Source organism: Hyaena hyaena, unplaced genomic scaffold, assembly GCF_003009895.1.
Source record: "Hyaena hyaena isolate Hyena2069 unplaced genomic scaffold, ASM300989v1 scaffold_15, whole genome shotgun sequence".
NCBI classification, from domain to species: domain Eukaryota; kingdom Metazoa; phylum Chordata; class Mammalia; order Carnivora; family Hyaenidae; genus Hyaena; species Hyaena hyaena.
Window position 1 is genome coordinate 5,445,253 of NW_024080647.1, and position 21,821 is coordinate 5,467,073.

Here is a 21,821-nt window from a genome sequence, read left to right on the forward strand (position 1 = left end):
CTCCTTATTGTAATGAGGGCACCCTAGAAAACTAGACAGACAGATTTCTGGATCTATTCTGGGGAAGAATCTTGTATATTTGATTTGGTTTGGCTTCCTATCGTCACCACAGGCCTATAGGGGGAAGAAATGGTTATTTAGTTGAATTTTACATTTATTATTCCTTCTTGCACAGTAAGTGTTAGAGTCTGATGCTCTTGGTCTCCAGTACCCATGTTTCTTCCACTTTACAGTGTTGTCTGAGAATTTGGAAAATAGATATATCCACTGCTGGTACACTGGACCCCAACTTGACCTGATCCTCCCTGCCCTTAAGTTTCTTTACCCCTAAACAACTGGGACAAAACTCACCCCCAAGTTAGAAGTTAAAGGGAGAGACACATAACCATCAACTGAGTATCTGATGTAAGGCCTAACAAAAATAAGTTCAATCCATAAATTATATTTACTTGTGTGATTCTTAACCTTCACTGATGACACATATGTGGTAATTGTGTTTGAATGGGAGTCCACAAGATATTCACGAACTTTTATTTAAATAGTAGGGAAATAATGTCAGTGTATATCTCTGAATTCTAAAAGAATAAACAACAATAAAAACACCATTGGCCTTTGATGTCACTATGTGTTTATTTAACACTGTGTGCAGATACTGTCAGGCACTGAGTTAAAAAGATAAATGAGCTTGGGGTGCCTGGGTGGCTTAGTCTATTAAGCGTCCAACTTCAGCTCAGGTCATGATCTCACGGTCAGTAAGTTCAAGTCCTGCATCAGGCTCTGTACTGACAACTCAGAGCCTGGAGTCTGCTTCTGATTCTTTGTCTCCCACTCTCTCTGCCCCTCCCCCACTCATGCACGCGCGCTCTCTCTCTCTCTCTCTCTCTCTCTCTCTCAAAAATGAATAAATGTTAAAACAATTTTTTGAAAACAAAAAAGATAAATGAGCTTTGTAGCATCCATGCCCTCAGCCAACTCACAGTTTAAGGAAAGAGAGATGCACAAACATTTCAAATTAATGATAATGAGCTGTAGTAGAGGTCTGCGCAGGAGGTGATGGGACCCAGGAGGGGAGTTGGAGGGAAGGGGCAAAAAAATGCCTGTGGGGGAAGGATTCCTCAGCTTAGCTGGAAAGTAGAAAGAGTTTGCCTGCAAACATGAAGTCTGTAAGTGGAGGGAGCTGGAGAGGTTTTCAGATGAAAGGACCAGAGTTCACAAAGTGACCAGTGTGTAGGAGAGCAAGCCCCTGCATGCATGGAGTAGAATGGGATGAGATAAAGCTGCCAAGTAGGCAGGGCTTATGCTATGCAGCGTTGAAAATTGGTTCTATAGGCAGTGGGAAGTCATTGAAGCAATTTTAAGTAGAGTAAAACTAGATAGCAATAATAGGCGGAAATGTACTCTATCCTAGATCTTATGCTATGCAGCGTTGAAAATTGGTTCTATAGGCAGTGGGAAGTCATTGAAGCAATTTTAAGTAGAGTAAAACTAGATAGCAATAATAGGCGGAAATGTACTCTATCCTAGATCTTATGCTATGCAGCGTTGAAAATTGGTTCTATAGGCAGTGGGAAGTCATTGAAGCAATTTTAAGTAGAGTAAAACTAGATAGCAATAATAGGTGGAAATGTACTCTATCCAGGCTTATGTCCTGGTCAGAATATCTTAAAAAGGCAAATGTGAAAAAAAACAAAGTATAATATTATTTTTGATAGTAGGTGCTTAAGAGGTAGGTAATTAAATGAAGACCTATGAAACCATGAATTTATGTTAATTTCCACTTATCTTTAGACTATTGAAATTCCTATGATAGTTAACAGTGTATAAAGTTATATATTTCATGTGCTATATTTTCCAAAATTTAGATTCTTGAAAAATACCTAGGTATAGTATTGTTTTTGTATTTACGTTAAGAATTCTGGACAGAATGGGTTTTAGAAATGTCTTTAATCCTCACTGACTGGGCCTGGAGTAGTGTCACTCTTAACTACATTATCCCCCCTTTTCTTTGGGGGATAATGTTCAATAATGTTCTTTATGTTTGAAACCCCCCCAGTAAGAAGCCAGAAACTGCAGACAGTCCTGAACCTCATGTGTACTTTGGTTTTTCCTATACATGCGTACATATGATATGGTTTAGTTTATAAATTAGGCACAATAAGAGAATGACAACACTAATGGTGCTATTCTAACAATATACTATAATAAAAGTTACGTGAATCTGATTTCTCTTCAAAATATCTTAATGTACTGCACTCACCCTTCTTGTGATGATGTGAGATGATATAATGCCGATGAGATGCAGTGAGGGGAATGAGCAGGCATTGTGACCTAGTGTTAAGCTACTGTTGACCTCCTGACTATGTCAGAAAGAGGAGCATCTGCTTCTGGACTGCTGTTGATCTTGGTAACTGAAACTGTGGAAAGTGAAACCGTGGTTTGGGGAGTGGGGAGAATACTGTATTGACTGTACTGGGAAGAACAGAAATCAGTGATAGTGTTTGAAGGATGTTTTGTTGGCTTGGTATTTTAAAATTTAGAATGAAGTTATTAAAGATTTCTTATATTTTCTTTTTCAGTATACATGATGCAAATTAATAATTACTGCTACCAGTTTTTAGTTCTTATTATGTATTAAGCTTGTTTTATACATAACTTTATTTAATCTTCCCAACAACCCTAAATAATATTTGCATTATTCTTGTTTAAGGATAAGGAAACTTAGCCTGGATTTAAACCCAGATCTGTCTGCTATGGAAAATTTCATGCAGTTCTCAACATTTTCAACATTTTCCTCTATATTGTAGAAAGGCATACAAAAAGGGATTATGATGGCTCTGGTACTAACTCCTCGGAAGGTGCAGCAGTCTACTTCTTCATCTACTTTTGATTTGGTGATCCCTAGAGGTGGCCTTTCTATAATGGAACCATAGATTACAATTATGTTTTTTCTTAGAAGTTCTGCACAGCTAATGATGGAATTTGTTGAGTCTGTGCCCCAAAGTATTTGCTGGGATAGCAACACCTTGTCTAGGTACTAGTTAACACTCAGCTTCTGGTAAGATTCCAGACCTACAAGGGCTCTCTTTAGTTTTACTACTCAAAGAGTAAGCCTCAGCAGCATTGGCATATCCTGGGAGTTTGTTAAAATGCAGAGCCTTAGGCCCCATCTATATTTACTGAATTGGAATCTGTAATTTAACACAGTCTCCAGATAATTCATGTCTGTATTAAAATTTGAGAAGCACCAAAGAAAAATTGATTTGGTGGCAGCAGGTTAGTACCTAATAAACTAGTCATTACTTAAATAGCCAACATATTGATTTGTTTCATTACTTAGGAATTATGTTAATTAAAATAGTTTGAATTGATATTGATAGATGGGATCTTAAAGGGCATCTCGGCCAACCTGCCTTCCATAGTAGAAGACATACTCTCCTATTGTGTATCTGCCAGTTTATTATCTAGAATGTAAATATTTTTACAGTACAGTATCCTTTGAAATAAAACTACTTATGAAAGTTTCATGATTATAGGATTGTTAAATCAGAGAAAGAACTTGACATTTGTGGTCTAAAGATTTAAGCTTTGGGAATTTGAGGAAATAATGAGATCAAGTTCACTTTCTGATTTGTCGTTTTTTAATGATGGAATGATTTCTTGTCACGGCCATTGGGCCCTACTGTGGAGAGTCCCAGAGAGGTGCTATGATTCCTCAGCTCTGGTAAGAGAAAGATGCTTTGTTTTTTTTGTTTTTTTTCTTTTTTTATTTCTTCCTTAGCCTTTTATTTTTTTTTATTTATTTATTTTTTTTTACAAATAGTTTATTGTCAAATTAGTTTCTACATAACACTCAGTGCTCATCCCCAAAGTGCTCTCCTTCATGCCCGTTCCCCCCTCCCCCCCACATCCATCAGTCCTCAGTTTTTGTCAGCATTCAAGAGTCTCTCATGGTTTGCCTCTCTCCCTTTCCCCCACCATTTCCGCCCTTCTTCTCCCCGACGGTCCTCCGTCAAGTTCCTCCTAATCTTCCTATACGTGCAAACATATGGTATTTGTCCTTCTCTGCCTGACTTATTTCGCTCAGCATAACACCCTCAAGGTCCATCCATGTTGCTACACAGTGTCCATCAACAGATGAATGGATCAAGAAGATGTGGTTTATCTATACCATGGAATACTACATGGCAACGAGAAACAACGAGAAAGATGCTTTGTTGCTAGTGTAGTCAGGTAGCTACATGAACTTATTTGTGAGACATTAGTTTTGCTGAAACTCAGAAGAGAGGAACAGACTTTCTGCTGCTCTAGTCAAGGTCATTATTCAAGCTGGCTATGTTCTACTTGCCTGTATCCTTGGGGACAGGTGGGCAAGGCAGCCCCAGGAGAGTAGACTATTTCCTGGGGCTTCATTTACTGGATATTGGCCATTCAGAGAATATGTGATTGGCAAAACTCTGCCTCCTTGACTGTTTTCTGGGTCATGCTCTATGATTATTGAATAAAGTAATCATTGAGGGATTGGCACTTAATTGACTGTTTCAATCTATAGCTCTGTCTTTTATAACACTTCTGTATAAAAGTTGGTTTCATGACCTAGTGTTAGGATTTGATCTAAATGCTCGTAATCATGTAAACAATTCCTCAGATGTTTTTGTCGAATATTTAAGTGATTTTAATACATATGTTTGCTTCTGAAACTGTAGGGTTCATCTGCTGATCGGAGTCAGTGGAGGGAACCAACTAGAACATCTGATGGCTTGTGCTCACTCTATGAGGCAGCTTTATGTCTCTTTGAAGAGGTATGTAATAATCATGGCTTTTACATTAAAATTACTTTGTCTTACAATGCTTTAGCATGTATATATCCCTTAAAAATAATTATTCAGTCTTTGGAAAGGATGCAAAAGAAAGTAGCATCAGTGTTGCCTACAGAAAGTGGAGCTAGAAAGTATCTGGCATCAGGAGTGGGAAGGAGACCTACTTTTCAGTTTATACCCTTTTATTCATTTTGAACTTTGTGTCATGTGCATGTAACTTTAATTTTAAAAATTTCTATTAAATAAAACAGATACAGAAAGACATAAAAACGAATGTCAGGCTTAATGAATTATTATAAAATAAATATTCTTCTAATCTGTACCCAGGTAAAGAAGTAAAACTACCAACCACTCTAAATGGCCCTTTCATGTTTCGGTCTTAACCCCTGTCCTCCTCCCCTATGTAACCATTAAACTGACTTTTAGAGTAATTGCTTCCTTGCATTTCTTTATTGTTGTGCCACCCAGGTGTGTGTCACTAGACACTGTAGTGCAGTCTTGCCTATTAAAAAAAAAAAAGATGTCTTTAGGGTGCCTGGGTGGCTCACTTGGTTAAATGTCTGAGTGCTGATTTTGGCTTAGGTCATGATCTCACTGTGTCAGGAGATCAGGCTCTGCTCTAGCTATGGAGGTTGCTTAAGATTCTTCCTCTCCCTCCCTCTGCTCCTTCCTCCCTCTCCTCTATCCCTCTGTCTCTAAACACACACACCACCCACACACATGCATGGTGTCTTTTAAATCAATCTATAGGTTCCCCTCCATTTATTTCTTTTCTGTCAGTGTTTTTGCTCAGAAACCTGGGCTTTTTGCTGATTGCTTACTCATAATGCAGTTCACCATGTCTGTTTATTTCCTGGAAATTGGCAGGTGGATCCAGAGGCTTGACCTGAGGATTGATCCTTTGGCAAGGTTTGATCTTAAATCTGATCCCTTTGGCAAGACTATCTGGTGTTGTGATCTTCCATCATTTTGCTTCTAGTTGTCTCTCTTTTTGCAGTATTAGCAACTGTTGATGCTTAATGACTACATTTATTAATTTACTGGTGGTTGGGTGCAGAATGGTGACATTTTAACTGTATCATTCCTCTTTCATTTATTCATTGAAATGTTTTTATAAAGATGATTTCCTTATCAACTATTTGGTCACTCTGCTTCAGTTCATATTAGAAAGGCAGAATAAATGCTTGATTCTGTTTATCCATTTTTTAAAAATTTTGACACTGATTTCTTTTTTTTTTTAAATGTTTTATTTATTTCTAGGAGAGAGAGAGAGAGACAGCATGAACAGGGGAGGGTCAGAGAGAGAGGGAGTCACAGACTGAAACAGGCTCCAGGCTCTGAGCTGGCAGTCAGCACAGAGCCCGACGCGGGGCCCGAACCCACGAACCGCGAGATCATGACCTAAGCGAAAGTCGGACGCTTAACCGACTAAGCCACCCAGGCGCCCCTTGACACTGATTTCTATTTACTAGCGTTCAGTTTATTGAATTGGTCTGTTATCCTCCAACTTGACTAGCTGATTTCATTTGAAAAATGTTATTATGAACCCATAGACTTAAGCCTATTTGAATTTCAGGCCATTAACTTATTATCTGTAGCGAAGCTCTTATTATTTCATCTTTGGCCAATAGTCTTTCAGGGTAGTAGTCTCTTCAGGGTGGTTCCTAAATTCTTTTGACATAAACCTAATAGTCTTTGATAGCTTTCTTGCTATCTGATACATTAAATTATTCTGGATTCATCGTGTACATTTCTTGCCCCAGATTTAGAATCTGTTAGCAATTTCTTCAAAAAGCCCTAGTTTCTTTTAGTGAGAAACAGTATTTCAGAACCAGTCAGAGTGTTAAAAATGTTCATCACTACTGAGTATTTTGTTGCTAGGCTTTTATAGTGGACTGAGCTATATGGTGTGCATATGTGTGTGTTTAAAGCTAATATACCTCATGATTTGATGCTGATACTTTCAAACTCAGAGCCAAGGAATTTTTACTTAACCTTTTCTGTATCACATTAATATCTCCTTTCTTCTAAACTAAAAATACTTTCTCTAAAGGGTACAAGGATGGTAGAATTAGAATACCCCAAAATTACTTACTTGTTTTAATCATTTACTACACACAATCATAAACAGCAGTCCTAAAATAAGACAAATACTACCACCATATGACTACTGAAAACATTGCATTTTTATATATATTCTGGTTTTTTTTAATAGTTACATTAAATGTACATGGAGCATCATATTGTCTTCCTTTTGACCCTTATTTAGTTTTAGTTTTACAAGTAACTACATATTTAATGCTCACAGTAAGTGTTTCTGTTAATGTCTTTTTCTTTTTTTGGTTATCTGAATCTCATTGTCTAGTACATTCCTCAGTAAAGGCTGTTAGAACAAGATTCTCTTCTTATGTGTTAATAATTGCTGTCCACTTTATACTTGAAAGTCAGTTTTGAGAATATAAAGTCTTTGGCTCACATTTTCTTTCCTTCTGCACCTTAATTATGTTCATCCATTTTCTTCTGGCATGAACCTTTGCTGTCTAAATCTGAAGATAATCTGATTTTCTTTCCCATGAGTTAGGTGATCTTTAAAGATCAGTATTTTACTTGCATACATGTCGATGTCATACATTCTGGGTTGATATTATCAGGGAGATGAGAATTTCGGTATGTTGCTTCAAATCTTTTTTATTTCAGAAAAATTTTTCTCAATTCTAATATTTAGTATTTTTAAACTTTTTAAATTTGGTTTTCTTCTTTAAGGACCCCTATTACGTATATGTTGGATCTTTGCCCAATTTTAGTATTTGTCATTTTTTTCTTAAATACTTGTTATATCTTTTTATTTACTTATTTCTAAATATTTTTTTCTTTTTTGTTGCTCTTAAGGTATTATCTACTGTATATATTTACATGTGGATTCCTTCTAGTTCAGTCTTCATTTCTGAAATGATTTTCTTAATTTCTAATTCTTTCTTGAGTTCTGTCACCCTATTTTTGAGTGTTTCTATTTAAGATTTTTTTCTGTTCATGTCTTGTTTCATTTTCTTAATCCCTTTAGTTTGTTTTAAAATAGATTACAGTTTGATCTATTTTCTTGGCAGTTTCCTTCTGGCATGCTTTTATTGTAGGAATGTTATTCTGCCTCTTTTCCCTTTTTTCCTAGTAATAACTTCACGTGGAATTTGACCTGGATACTTTTGTTGCTGGTTTTTGTGGAAAATTTGTTTTTCTGAACTTTTAAAATGGGGATGGGATTCAAGATAGCTTTTCAAACTCCAAAGACTCCTGTTACTTTTCTGTAAAAACAAAACAAAACAAAAAAAGATTTCCTAGCATATTCCCCTCTACCACTTTTATCTTGATCTTTTCTGCCTTTCCTCTTTATTGTCCCTATCCTGCTCAATTTATATTCCACTCCTAGTAAGTTTCTCTTTAGTGTGGCCGGCTGTGTCCTGGAAGGGAATTTTTGCTTGTCAGTTTCAAGGGTTCACAAGAACTAGATTGTTAAAGCTTCTTTCATACTTCTCATTGTGCACCCTTTGTACTTACTTGCTGTGAGACCAGGCACAGCCCTTCCTAGTTGCACCTGCTGTTCTTAGATTGTCCAGTGAGTACCTCATTGGTTGTTTGGGGTTTGTCCTGTTCTGAGGTCTGTCAGATACTTTCTTGGTTCCTCTTGCACAGCTGTCATTACCGTGTAGTTTCTGTGCTTGGTGGTGGTTTGTCTGGATCTGCTTATATTTTTGAAAGGGATTACTGGAGATAACTTTTTCACCTAGTTTTGTTGAGAATGTTAAGCGTGAACTTGAAGTTTGGCTTTGTAGTTGTTCTGTTTAGTGAATCGGTATATAGACTATGGCTGCTGCCATCATCTTCCTAAATTCCTATCCCGCCTGTCTCTGTAAAAAAAATTTTCTTAATGTGTATTTATTTTTGAGAGAGAGAAACAGCACGGGTAGGGGAAGGGCTGAGAGAGTGGGAGACACAGATTCTGTGGCTCAGATTCCCCAGGCTCTGAGATATCAGCATAGAGCCCGACACCGGGCTCTCACCCACAGACTGCGAGATAATGATCTGAGCCAAAGTCGGACACTTAACAGACTGAGCCACCCAGGCGCCCCTTAGTTGTTTTTAAACACACATTTTTCTAAGCTCTATAAGTAAATTTTTTTCTATCTTGCTCTTTTTGGGGGATGTGAGGGAGGAGAGGTGTGATTTTTCTATAAAACCTATTATAGTAATAGATTTTTAGATTAAAAATTCTTAACACACGGGGCGCCTGGGTGGCTCAGTTAAGCATCTAATTCTTGTTCAAGTCATCATCTCACAGGTTTGCTGACAGTGTAGATAGAGCTTACTTGGGATTCTCTGTCTTCCTTTATCCCTGCCCGTCCCTCACTCGCTCTTTCTCTCTTTCCCTCCCTCTCTCTCTCAAAAATAAAAAACATTAAAAAAATTCTAACACTCTTGGGCCTACCATTCTCCATTTTGTCTCCAGCAAAATCTCAGATTTTTATTAGGGACTGGCAGCCTTCACTTACACATATTTTGTATGTCTTCAAAACTGTCCTTGTGTTCATTGGAAAATGTTTATTTAACACACATATCATTCTGTTGTTTTGGATACTATTTAATGATTCTGACTAAAATTATTCTGTCCCCTTCCATTTAATGGGCTTCTGAAGATTGACTTTTGGAGGTTTTCCTTCGCTTGTTTTGTATAAGCAAAAGAACTACAAGACAGGCAAAAGAATTGGCAACAGCTACAGTCAGAATTAATATACTTTTTAAAAGTAATTTCTTTGCCCCATGTGGGGTTCTAACACATGACCATGAGATCCAGAACTGCATGCTCTAAAGACTGAGCCAGCCAGCTGCCCCCAGAGTTAGTATTTTCATTGTATAGAATTCATATAAGCCAATTAAAAATCTGTTAAGCCCTAATAAATAAATGGGCAGAAGTTAGTGGTAAACAAAGAGATGAAAAAATTTTAGTTCTATTGATAATAATGAAATGTGAAGTTAAAATAATGGATCCTTTTTTATCCCACTTAAGTTTGCAACAAAATTAGAGTCATAATACTTATTGGTATCAATGCATTGAGACTGGTACTCTCATATAGATGTGTTCCTTGGTTAGGGCAACTGGGATGGCCACCCTGGGTCCTATCCTTTTGGTGAGTTTTGGGGGGGAGGGTGGCAGGTGGAGAAGTCTAGATTTTTAAAAAGCATTATGAATGACAGCAGACTTTACCATTGTATTCAACACAGATTGTAAATAAGCAATGATTTTTATTTTATGTGTACATAGAATGTATTGCTGGTGATAAAATAATAGAGTAGCACCATTTTGGAAAGCAATTTGTTACGTAGCATTTTCAAGATTTGTAAGGTTGTTATGCTTCTGGGATATAGTAGCCCCATTTCTGAGGTTCTCTACTTAAGAAGTAATAAAAAATGTGGTAAAAACTACATTCCTTAAAATGGCCTATATAACAAAAAGAATCTAAATGTCCTATTTAAAAGAAAGGGTTAAGTAAATTGTGGTTTTTACATTATCAGTTCAATCATGAAGTTGAGGTAGACGTGGAAAATTTTGCAAGACTTTTGTTTCATTACTTTTATACATGCGCTGTGATAACAATGGTAAGGAACATGTATATGCAAAAATCTGGGAGAACATCCATAAAAAAGACAGCATTCATTGTTTTAAAGTAATAGGATTACAAATGGTGTTTTCTTCCTTCATTCCTTCCTTCCTTCCTTCCTTCCTTCCTTCCTTCCTACCTGTCCAACATGGTGTTTGAACTCACAATCCTGAGATCAAGGGTTGTATACTTTACCAACTGAGCCAGATACTTCTTTGTTTTTTAAGCTTTTTCTGTAATGTGTGTGCAATAATATAATTTTAGGTAAAAAAAAAAAAAAAAGTCTTGATTGTGTGTCTTGTTTTCCACTTTTGCTGCCTTTATTAGTATTTTTTCCAGAAGTAAGTAGTCTAGCCATCTGTATTTAAAATTTGATGTATTGTTCTTAAGTTATTTGAGCAGTTGAGAGTTTTAGAAGAAAGTAATCAGTAATTTCAGATGACAGTTATACAAATGTCTCCATTAAAAATATTTATTGTATGTTTTTAATTTTAATAGGTTTGCAGAATGGCCTCTGATTACTCAAGAACCTGTGCTAGCCCAGATAGTATTCAGACTGGTGACGCTCCCATTGTCTCAGAAACCTGTGAAGTCTATGTTTGGGGAAGCAATAGCAGCCATCAGTTGGTGGAAGGCACACAGGAGAAAATATTACAGCCTAAACTGGCTCCCAGTTTCTCTGATGCTCAGACTGTGAGTTCTCTGCATGCCTTTCAGATTGGTAGTTGACTTTAAATAGTAGTAAGGGTTTTTTTTTTAAGTGGGTGAAGATCCCTGTTTCTTATCTATACTATTTCTATACTGTATTGCATCACTTTTTTTATTTTAATAGAAAGAAACTTTTAGTCCATTTCCATAACTTTGTTTCCGAGTTTCAAAAAATTAAATTGAGAGCTGGATTGTTAAAAGGAATTGTGAATGACAACAGACTTACCATTATATTCGATGCAAATGATAAATGGGACTAAATAAAAACTAGAATTTTCTCTTTGCCAGATTGTCATTTTATTTTCTTCTTTTTTACATTTGTAGCTACCTTTAAGCCAAGATAGAATGTTCTATTTTATTATTATTTTCATTAAAACTTTTTTTTTGAATGAGTGTAGAATTTATTGTATATGGTCCTTGCCATAATGGACTCTACAGGATTTATAGGATAATTTTATTTCTTGCCTTTTACCCACCAGTTATAAGATGAGGCTTAAACATTTTACTGTGCTGTTTTATTGAACCATGACTGGGTAGATACCCTGAAAAGATAACATAAACATTAATTTGAGCTCAGCAATAAAGTCAACATAAAAAAGCCATTAATAGTTTTCTTAATTATCTGTTTAATCTCTCTGGAGATTCATGTCATATTCTGATTTTAAAGACTTCCTTTGAACCTCTTTGATAAAATTAACATTAAATATTATACTTGATTCTCACAGAAGCATTTTATTTTACTATTCTCTTTGCTTGTAGATCGAAGCTGGGCAGTACTGCACTTTTGTTATTTCTACGGATGGCTCTGTCAGAGCTTGTGGTAAAGGCAGCTATGGAAGACTGGGCCTTGGAGATTCTAATAATCAGTCCACTTTAAAGAAGTTAACATTTGAACCTCACAGATCCATTAAAAAGGTTTCATCTTCTAAAGGATCTGATGGTCACACTTTAGCTTTTACAACAGAAGGAGAAGTCTTCAGTTGGGGAGATGGTGATTATGGGAAGCTGGGACATGGAAATAGTTCAACACAGAAATATCCCAAGCTTATTCAGGGCCCTCTGCAGGGAAAGGTATGTGCTTTATTTTTGTATTCAAAAATAATTAGATGCACTATGCTATAAGGATGATATCTTTCAGATTTTGATGTATTCTTTCCGAAGTTGCCCTCCACCCCCAAATACTTTGACTTACTTTTGTATATTTGCTGTGTGGTTTACAAAACACTTTCACAGATAGTATTTAATTTTAATTCTCATAACAACTTTGTTAAGGTGGTTATTGTCATTTCATATGAGGAAACTGAGAATCCTCCATTCAACAAATATTTGTTTTGTCCTTCCAAGAGCCAGGCAGTGTTTTAGGTATTAGACATACAGCAGTGAACAAAACAGACAAGATCCTTGCTCTCATGAAGCTTTAATCTGTGGATAGAGATAATAAGTAAGCATATAAAATAATATCAAATGATAGTAAAGAAAAAAGCGTGTAATGTAGTAGATGGTGGAGTGTGATGTTAGATAATGAGGTTGTAAGGTTGGAGGAGGTGGCATTTTAATAGAAACCTAAATGAGGCTTTTAGAATGGTTAACTAACTTGCCTAAGGTCACACACAAATAATTAGCACCGTTAGAAACTACTCAGATCTCCTTTTTTTTTTTCTTTTAAATGTTTACTTATTTTTGTGAGAGACAGGGAGAGAAAGAGAGAACGTGCATGAGCACTAGTAGGAGAGGGGCAGAGAGAGAGGAGACAAAGGATCTGTGTTATCAGCAGACTGAGAGTATGACCTGAGCTGAAGTAAGATGCTTAACCAACTGAGCCACCCAGGCGTTCCTAGATCTCCTCTTCTTATTTTCTATTTTACCTTTCCTTAAAGAAGTGAAGGTATGTTCTTAAATTATATGCAGTTATATGGGTTCCTCCATTTTAAGATTGCATTCTTTCTACAAAAGTGTTTTTTTAATATAAAACCCTTTTAAAGTTAAAATTTTTATTTTATACAAGAATTAAAAGTAGGACACTTTTACTTCTTAGGAGATTATCTGACAAGTTTGGCTATCAAATGAATTTTACTTTATTAAAACTTTCAGTATTTTAACTTAGATGTCCCCTCGACAAAGCAATGAGCCTTGGAATGTTCTACTTGACAGTATAATAGGATACTTGATAAAATGTTGAATGTGGGGCTCTAATTTTCAGACAAATACTATTTGAAGTTGTATTTTTCTGCTAGAAGCACCATCTTTCTTCCTTAATTCTAATTCTTTAAAAAGTTTTTTACTTCTCTTCCTTTTAATGTCCCATTTTGCAATGCAAACATTGCCAGTTAAATATAACTTAGTATGAACGTCATAAAGGAAAAATGTTCCAAAAAGTAAATTACTTTTACAGATAAAAATTTCACAAGTTTTTAGCATATTATCTAGAATTTATTAGGTGCTCAGTATTTTTAATTGAATCTAAATTTTAAATTTTCTAAAGTGAGTTCTAATTTTTGGAGATTGAAAAGATGCAGAGTAATTAGTATAGATATTTTTTCTGTTAAATTAGTGTTAAAAGGTGTGAGTGATTCCCCCAGTTATGTTGCTGTAAAATCTTATTCCCCAGATTCTACTCATCAGCTATATAGCTAATTGAGGGTAAAAAGATAGTGTTAGGAGTTTAATTAATGTAAACTTATATACTGCTTAGATCTTTCTGCATTGGTAATAATCACTGTGTTTTTGAGAGGTAACATTATTATGTAATGACTTTTTCTTGATTAGCCAGAACTGGAGATTTTATGTTAACATTATATTTAAATTTTTTTCATCGTTCATGAGCATTCAGCCCCAGCCAGCTCTTTGAGTAAAAATTTGATTGGTGATATAATATCCTTGCAAGTGTTAGATTGATGTATTCAGGACTCCTGCTAACCTTTACAGTGCCTTTGCATTAATTAAGGAAAGTTACCTTCTCTGGGTGGAAGCCAGCTTTCATGGGTTGAGAAACAGAGCAGAGGCTGTAATTCAGCACTTTATTGACCCCAGGTACTTTTGTCCTGGGCACAGCCTCTACAACTGTATGTGGCAACTTCTGCATAAGTTGTGAATATCAGCATCTTTCAAGTGTCTGTGCATAAGATCAAATATGAACTATATGTTTTAGCGTATTCATGTTTTTCACCCCTGCGTGTTTTGTGTGCAACATAGGTAGTTGTTTGTGTGTCTGCTGGATACAGACATAGTGCTGCTGTCACAGAGGATGGTGAATTATACACATGGGGTGAAGGAGACTTTGGAAGATTAGGTAAGATTTTTTAAAATTGCAGTTACTCTCACAGAAAAACAAATGATGGTTACTAAGAAGTAGTGAGACTAGATCTAATAGGCAAAAAACTGTTATTTATTTTGTTAGTTTAGCTCATCAGTAAGATAGTTTTTATATAGTGAATACCTGGATTCTAGTGCTGAAATTTAAGCTGTAATTAAATCCACCAGGCATTTACTGAGTACCTGTTATGAGCAGACACTGAAGAGTTTCAGGGATAAGAAAGATACCATCATGATCCTGAAGTGTGTAATTTAGTTGGTAGTGAAAACTAGTTGACATGAGCATGATCCTAGATAGCATTAGACAAGTGCTGAGAGAAGAGCACATACAGAATACTCTAATGATTCACTGAAGGTTCTGGGTCTCTTAGTTTGAGAGCAGCCTAGAATATTAGATGAGAAGATACTAGAAATGATTCTGTCTTTTATATTTAATTGTACTTTGAAAATACCTCATTTCTGTCATTAACTTATAATGTTTATTCTACCTGTGAAGTAATGGCCTAAAGAAAAAGAGTTAACAACATTATTTCTTTGTTGTATGTGTTTTTTCCAAGGTCACGGTGATAGTAATAGCCGTAACATTCCAACATTGGTGAAAGACATTAGCAATGTAGGAGAGGTTTCTTGTGGCAGTTCACATACTATTGCTTTGTCTAAGGATGGGAGAACTGTATGGTCTTTTGGAGGAGGAGACAATGGTATGTAAAAATTTATTTATTGACAGCTTTGGGCTTGTTTTTCTTGAGGTTTCAAAAAAATGTACTTTTCTATTGTACATGCATATTGTAGAAAAACTCTATAAAGATGAGAAGAAATTTAAATTTAAATGAACTGCTTCAACAAATGTTGCTATAGCCGTTGTTAAAACTTTCATAGGTAGAGCTCTAAATGATATATATTTATATAAATATGTATATATATTTCCACATGGATGTCTTTTTTGAAAACCAAAGCAGACTTATATATACATAGATGTTTTATAACCTGCTGGTTTTTATCTAACAGTATTTTTTTTAAATGTTTGTTTATTTTTGAGAGAGAGACAGGGTGTGAGCAGAGGAGGGGCAGAGTGGGAGACATAGACAGGGCAGGGGTAGAGAAAGGGAGACACAGAATCTGAAGCTGTCAGCAGAGAGTCTGACAACAGGGCTTGAACTCACAAACCGTGAGATCATGACTGGAGCCAAAGTAAGATGCTTAACCGACTGAGCCACCTAGGTGCCCCAAAATAGCTCAATGTATTCTTTTATGTGATTGTAACACAACTTAAAAATATCAGCTTATTATTGTTGAGTATCTTGATGGTTTCCAAATATTTTTCTGGATCAAAAACTCACAAGTAACTAAATCTTTGTCCACTTTTTCACAACTACCAGCAGTGTGAGATTGCTTATTTTCCTGTATCTTTCAACAACAAACACAGGGTATTAAAATTAAGATTATTTAGGGGTGCCTGGGTGGCTCAGTTGGTTAAGTGTCTGACCTTGGCTCAGGTCATGATCTCGCAGTCTGTGAGTTCAAGCCCCATGTCAAGCTTTGTGCTGACAGCTCAGAGCCTGGAGCCTGCTTTGGATTCTGTGTCTCCCTCTCTCTCTGCCCCTTTCCTGCTTGCACTCTGTCTCTCTCTCTCTCTCTCTCTCTCTCTCTCTCTCTCTCAAAAATAAATAAACATTAAAAGATTATTTAAAAAATAATTTCAGTAGTGAAAATGGTACCATTTAATTAGTATTTCCTTAATTCTTAGTGAGCTTGAATTTATATGTTGTTGGCCATTTGTTTTTCTTCTTTAGTGATTTGCTTAGTCTTCTATTTCAATAATTATTGGATCTGTTCAAAAACTAAAAATAATTAGATACATACACAGTCTTGTATAGAATGTATTTAATACATCATCAGATTTGAAATTAGAAATAATGACCATCAAAGTGGAGAAAGAAAAATACTTTTCTATATCTCTCTTAAAGTGGTTTTAATTGCTTGAAATTAAAATTCAGAAGACTGTTGGTTGTTGGTTTCTTATAACAAACACATTGATTTGCTCACATATTCTGCTGTCAGAAACAGAGTTTTGCACATCTGTCAGGTAAGTGATGGAGAGATGACCAGTATTTATCAACATAAATACTTAGATAAAGACTAGAAGTTCTTTGAAACAAGTAAAGTGTTTAATTTGAATGTATGTGTGTGTGTGTGTGTGTGTGTGTGTGTGTGTGTGTGTTTTTGTTTTTAAATAGGCAAACTTGGCCATGGCGATACTAACAGAGTGTATAAACCTAAAGTTGTTGAAGCTTTACAAGGAATGTTCATTCGCAAAGTTTGTGCTGGAAGCCAGTCTTCACTTGCTTTAACATCAACAGGGCAGGTAGGACTAAGGCATGAGCATAAAAAGTTTAAATTATTTCAGAGGAGTAGGTAACTAAAAAGTAATTATAATTAAATTTCAAAGTTAAAAATTAAATTTTAAAGGCAGTCTACTGAAATGAAATATTTTCTCCTGTTTGAAGAGATGGAGTATTTGCAAAGGAATCAGATTTTCTCACCTGTCCTGTATGATCCAGATAAATCCACCCTCAGCCTCCTGTTCTTTGTATTAAGATGGTTTCATTAAACCTTTTTAGCACTCAGCACCCCTTAAATGTTTTCCTAAAAATTATGGATAGTGGGAGATAGAATAGATCTTGTTGGAACCAGTGATAGCAACTAAGAAGGCAAGAAGGTGATCACTAGAGAGGGTAAGGAGAAATTACCATGTGGAAAATAGTCTGAGGGGATAGGTATTTCTAAGAAAGGGTGTGTCAGGTAGTCAGAGCTTTAGAATACCTTTATCAGCTTTTGAACTTCTGTATGCATATTTTGATTGTTGTCTTGTTTTTTGTTGATGTTAGAGGGGGTCCAGGTATTGGGATAGACTGATAATAATTTTCTTCTTATTCTGTTAGCAATGACAGTGAAAAAGTGAGCTGACTACTCATTTTCTCACATGTAGGAATCCATTATGTGCCAGGTAGTGGTATAAGAATGTTTTCTGAGTAATTCACAAGGCAGATGAATAGCAAAGCTGAAATTCACATATTTTAGTTCTTTTTTGAGAGTCTAGAATGCCTTGTATCCTAACAAATCAAACTATTCATTAACCTGTATTTCATTACATTAGTCGTTTGTTACAGTGCTGGATGCTGCCTTAAAACCTGAAACTTGTCTTTCACATCTTTGTCACTACGGGTTTTGTGGTGAGAATCTGTGAATTGAAGCCAGCAGATGCTCACTTGTTTGATGTATAGTCATAGTCAAATCACATACCTCCCTTGATCATCATGTGGTTCTTTTGTATGAGAGGGGTAATGATTTCTAATTTGCTTACAAATTATCAGATAAGGTAATTATATGAATTGAAAGTTTTTATAAATTATCAAGTATTATTCAGCTATTAGTTGATAATACATTTCTTATATTGAAATCCAAAGAAACTTGTAAGTTAGTTGCGAGATAGACTAGTTGTATCATGAATACACCAAGTCATGTAAAATCAAATTTATATACTTAGGAAAAAGTAAAGTGAGAGAGAGAGAGAGAGAAATACTTTTAAATGGCAAAGGAAGTTCTGTTTGCTGTTATACTTGCAGAGCATGAGGTGATCAATAGGTATCTACTTTTCCATCAGTCCTCTTAGGCCATTTCACTGCTGACTTCCCATCATATTAAGTGTGATTCTTATGTTGAAAAATACAATAATGTATTTTTTAGATAACAGAGTCCCTGAATACAGGCTAAGTGTTTCTTTATCTGGTGTTCAGCCACAGTAACACTGCAAGAGCAAACTCTAGCTATATGGGTCTTCTTGAGTAACCATACTGGATTGCACTTGAGTGGTTTAGGAGATTTAGAATGACTTTGACTACAGATTTTTTCACCTTACTTGTCTTTAGTTGTTAACCCCTCCTAACATACACCTTTAATCATATTGGAATTTTGTTCTTTTTATAATTGTCTTAAGTAGTTTTCTAACAACTAGTACAAGCATTTGCTGCTCATTTTTTGCTTAAGAGGTTTAATCTCTCAGTAGTTTTTACTGAAAGAATTGCAAGACAAAAAAAGTCCCAAACCTGATGGCGTAATGGTAAAAGTCTGTATGATATTAACACAACCCACCGAAGGGAAAAGAAGGTCACTTGGTTTGCTAATTGTTTGGTTTTGGGTTGCCAAACTGGAAGTTATTCACCCTTTTATCTTTCTTTTCACCTTACCTTTCCCCCAAGCTTCTTAAATCAGTCAGTGGTTGTTGTAGTATTAATCAGCCAAAAATGCAGATGTTCAAAGAGAACTGTGTGGACTACTGCTCACATGGCCATCTTATAAGTGATCATTAAAATTCTTATATCAATGAGATGTGGTGGTTTTTAACTAAATGATAAACATCAGTCCCGTGATTTCATTTTATATGTTTATACCTTGGTCTAGTCAACCAAGAAATATTTGTTGAGACCTGCAGAGTGAGAAACATATGAAGAAGTTGTCAGATAGCAACAGTACTTCTAAGCTAAGACCCTTCTAAGATCCTTCCATTTTTTTTTTCTGTGACCAGGTATTTTTCTTTTCAGTTTGGCTACTTGTCTGCCTGTATAATGAATGTTTAAAAAAAGAACAGTGAATAACTGAAAATCCTTAACAGTCAAAAGAGTAAATATTATTTTTAACAACAGAAAGTTATTATTTAGTATCAAACCATACTCTTGTTTAATACGTGATATTTATTTTTAAGCAATTTAAATGTTCACCCTAGTATCTCAGGAAGTAACATGTAGTGCTGTTCTATTTGGTTTAGGTCTATGCTTGGGGCTGTGGAGCTTGTCTAGGTTGTGGTTCTTCAGAAGCTACTGCTTTGAGACCCAAACTTATTGAAGAACTGGCCGCCACAAGAATAGTTGATATTTCTATCGGAGACAGTCACTGTTTGGCTCTTTCTCATGGTAATGTCATTTGTTTTGTTTTTTTTTTTATTTTAATTTTTGTTTATTTATTTTTGTCATTTGTTTTTAAAATAAGTAGTATTAACTATTACCTTCTATAAATATATTACATTTAAATTTGGTTTTTCTTGTGTTCTCTATTTTGTTTCTAGATAATGAAGTTTATGCCTGGGGTAATAATTCAATGGGGCAGTGTGGCCAAGGAAATTCCACAGGTCCTATTACTAAACCAAAGAAAGTGAGTGGCTTAGATGGCATAGCTATTCAGCAGATCTCTGCTGGAACATCACATAGTCTGGCATGGACTGCTCTTCCTAGGGATAGGTAAGAATGCTCACATTTAAAAATTCTTGTGTTCTAATAACAACAGAAACACAAATAAAAGCAAAAATAATTATACTTTGTTCATAAAAATGCCCTTTTAAACATTTCTAGTATTGATATTTTTACCGTCACAGAAATGGCATGTAGAGTTCTTTCAATTTGAATGTTGAGCTTAGATATATAAGCAAGAAGTTATTTAATGTATTTAAGATATTTTCTTAAGTCTTTAATGTCTTCTGAACATTTTGAATTCCTTCTCTGTCTCTAGATAATGATTTTAAAAATTAAATGCATATTAAGAAGTTACATTAAAATAATTTAAATCAAACTAGGCTTTACTAAACAGTTGATTCGCCTCAGTGGCCTTTATGTGGTTGGTCTTTTGACAAGCAGTGGCTATACTTTCTTTTTTTTTTTTAATTTTTGAGAGACACAGAGACAGAGCATGAGTGGGGGAGGGACAGAGAGAGAGAGAGACCCAGAGTCTGAAGCAGGCTCCAGGCTCTAGCTGTCTGCACAGAGCCTGATGCAGGGCTCGAACCCATGAACCATGAGATCCTGACCTCAGCCGGACGCTTAACCAACTAGTCACCCAGGTGCCCTGCAGTGGCTATACTTTTAAATAAAGGAAGTTACTTTTGCAGGAATTTAGCTTTTTCCTGAAGTGGTAACCATATTTTTTTAGATAAGCAGGTAGGTGATTTTTAGCCAATATTGGGAGTATGAATTTTAAGGAATTTTCAGGTGGTTTCAGATGGATGTGGGCAAATTTAAACGTGACATGTATTATAATTTCATTCTAGACCTTTGATTCAGATGGGTTTATTATGACATTCTAACCAATTAAAAACATTTTATAATTACCTTCCAAAAGCTAAAAATACAGTAAATTGATTATAAATAATTTTCTATTCATATTAAATTTGCAACACCCCACTTCATATGTAGTTGGTTCCTAAGATCCTGACAATCTTCACAAGAGTCATTAGGAGTTGTTCTTTTAATAGATTTCAGTTTATCATCTATAGAGTCAGGCTGTTTTTCTTAATACAAAATATACCTTTTATAGACCCTTAGAACCGGAAGACTATAGTAGATCATGTGGCTCAGTCCTCTGTCTTTAAGTGAGTGAGTATCAACCTGAAGCAGGTTGTGGTTAAATGTTTTCTTCTTGAAGAACTCTAGGGATGGCAAATTCTTGGTTTTCCTTGGTTGCTAAAATGAAGGGTTTTAACTTTCATAATCAGGAAAGTCGTCTTCTTTGTATCTTGTTGAAATATTTCAGCTTTAGTAATGATTCAGTTTTGTTTTTGATCATGTGTGAAAATTCCCCCATCAAGTCTATTACCTGATTTTCTTTTGGTTCCTTCTAGACAAGTTGTTGCATGGCACCGACCTTATTGTGTAGATCTTGAAGAGAGTACCTTCTCACACCTGCGTTCTTTTCTTGAGAGATACTGTGATAAAATAAACAGTGAGATTCCCCCACTCCCTTTCCCTTCCTCAAGGTATGTTATAAATGTGTATATGAGGTGTGTGTATGTGTGTGTGTGTGTGCACCTGCGTCTATTAATTACTCATTTTGAATTTTGACTTACTGTTCTTTTTGTCCTATTTTGTCCTCAATTATATTAAACTTCTTTAAAATCTAAAAAAAGAGCCAAACTTAGGTACTTAACTGATAATAACCTTTAAGAAAAATTACCTATAATTTCATGAATCATGTTTTAAAATTACTATTGGTCATAATTTGACAAAATTTTTAAAGAGAAAAAAGAATATTACCCAAACTGGATAGCACAAGCTCTTTTATAGTTCAGAAATTCACATCAGTTTATTTGGTTTCAGGGAACACCACAATTTCCTCAAGCTGTGCCTGAAGCTGCTTTCAAATCACCTTGCTCTTGCGCTTGCGGGAGGGGTAGCTACCAGCATTCTTGGGAGACAGGCAGGTCCACTTCGAAATTTGCTCTTCAGATTGATGGATTCAACTGTCCCAGATGAAATTCAAGAGGTAAGCAAATGGGACTTGGAGTATG

General features: G+C 35.5%; 1 protein-coding gene across 8 annotated transcripts in view; it reads left to right on the top strand.

Annotated features, from left to right (window-relative positions):
• HERC1 (HECT and RLD domain containing E3 ubiquitin protein ligase family member 1) overlaps positions 1-21,821 on the top strand; it is a 191,209-nt gene that overhangs the window by 42,726 nt on the left and 126,662 nt on the right. For all 8 annotated transcript variants that reach the window (XM_039219818.1, XM_039219859.1, XM_039219846.1 and 5 more), the window contains exons 3-12: positions 4,704-4,799; positions 10,967-11,161; positions 11,936-12,247; positions 14,369-14,465; positions 15,046-15,189; positions 16,726-16,853; positions 19,314-19,458; positions 19,611-19,782; positions 21,156-21,290; positions 21,631-21,796. In XM_039219818.1, the coding sequence (XP_039075749.1) occupies positions 4,704-4,799; positions 10,967-11,161; positions 11,936-12,247; positions 14,369-14,465; positions 15,046-15,189; positions 16,726-16,853; positions 19,314-19,458; positions 19,611-19,782; positions 21,156-21,290; positions 21,631-21,796 (1,590 nt within the window). The remainder of the gene's footprint in view (positions 1-4,703; positions 4,800-10,966; positions 11,162-11,935; positions 12,248-14,368; positions 14,466-15,045; positions 15,190-16,725; positions 16,854-19,313; positions 19,459-19,610; positions 19,783-21,155; positions 21,291-21,630; positions 21,797-21,821) is intronic.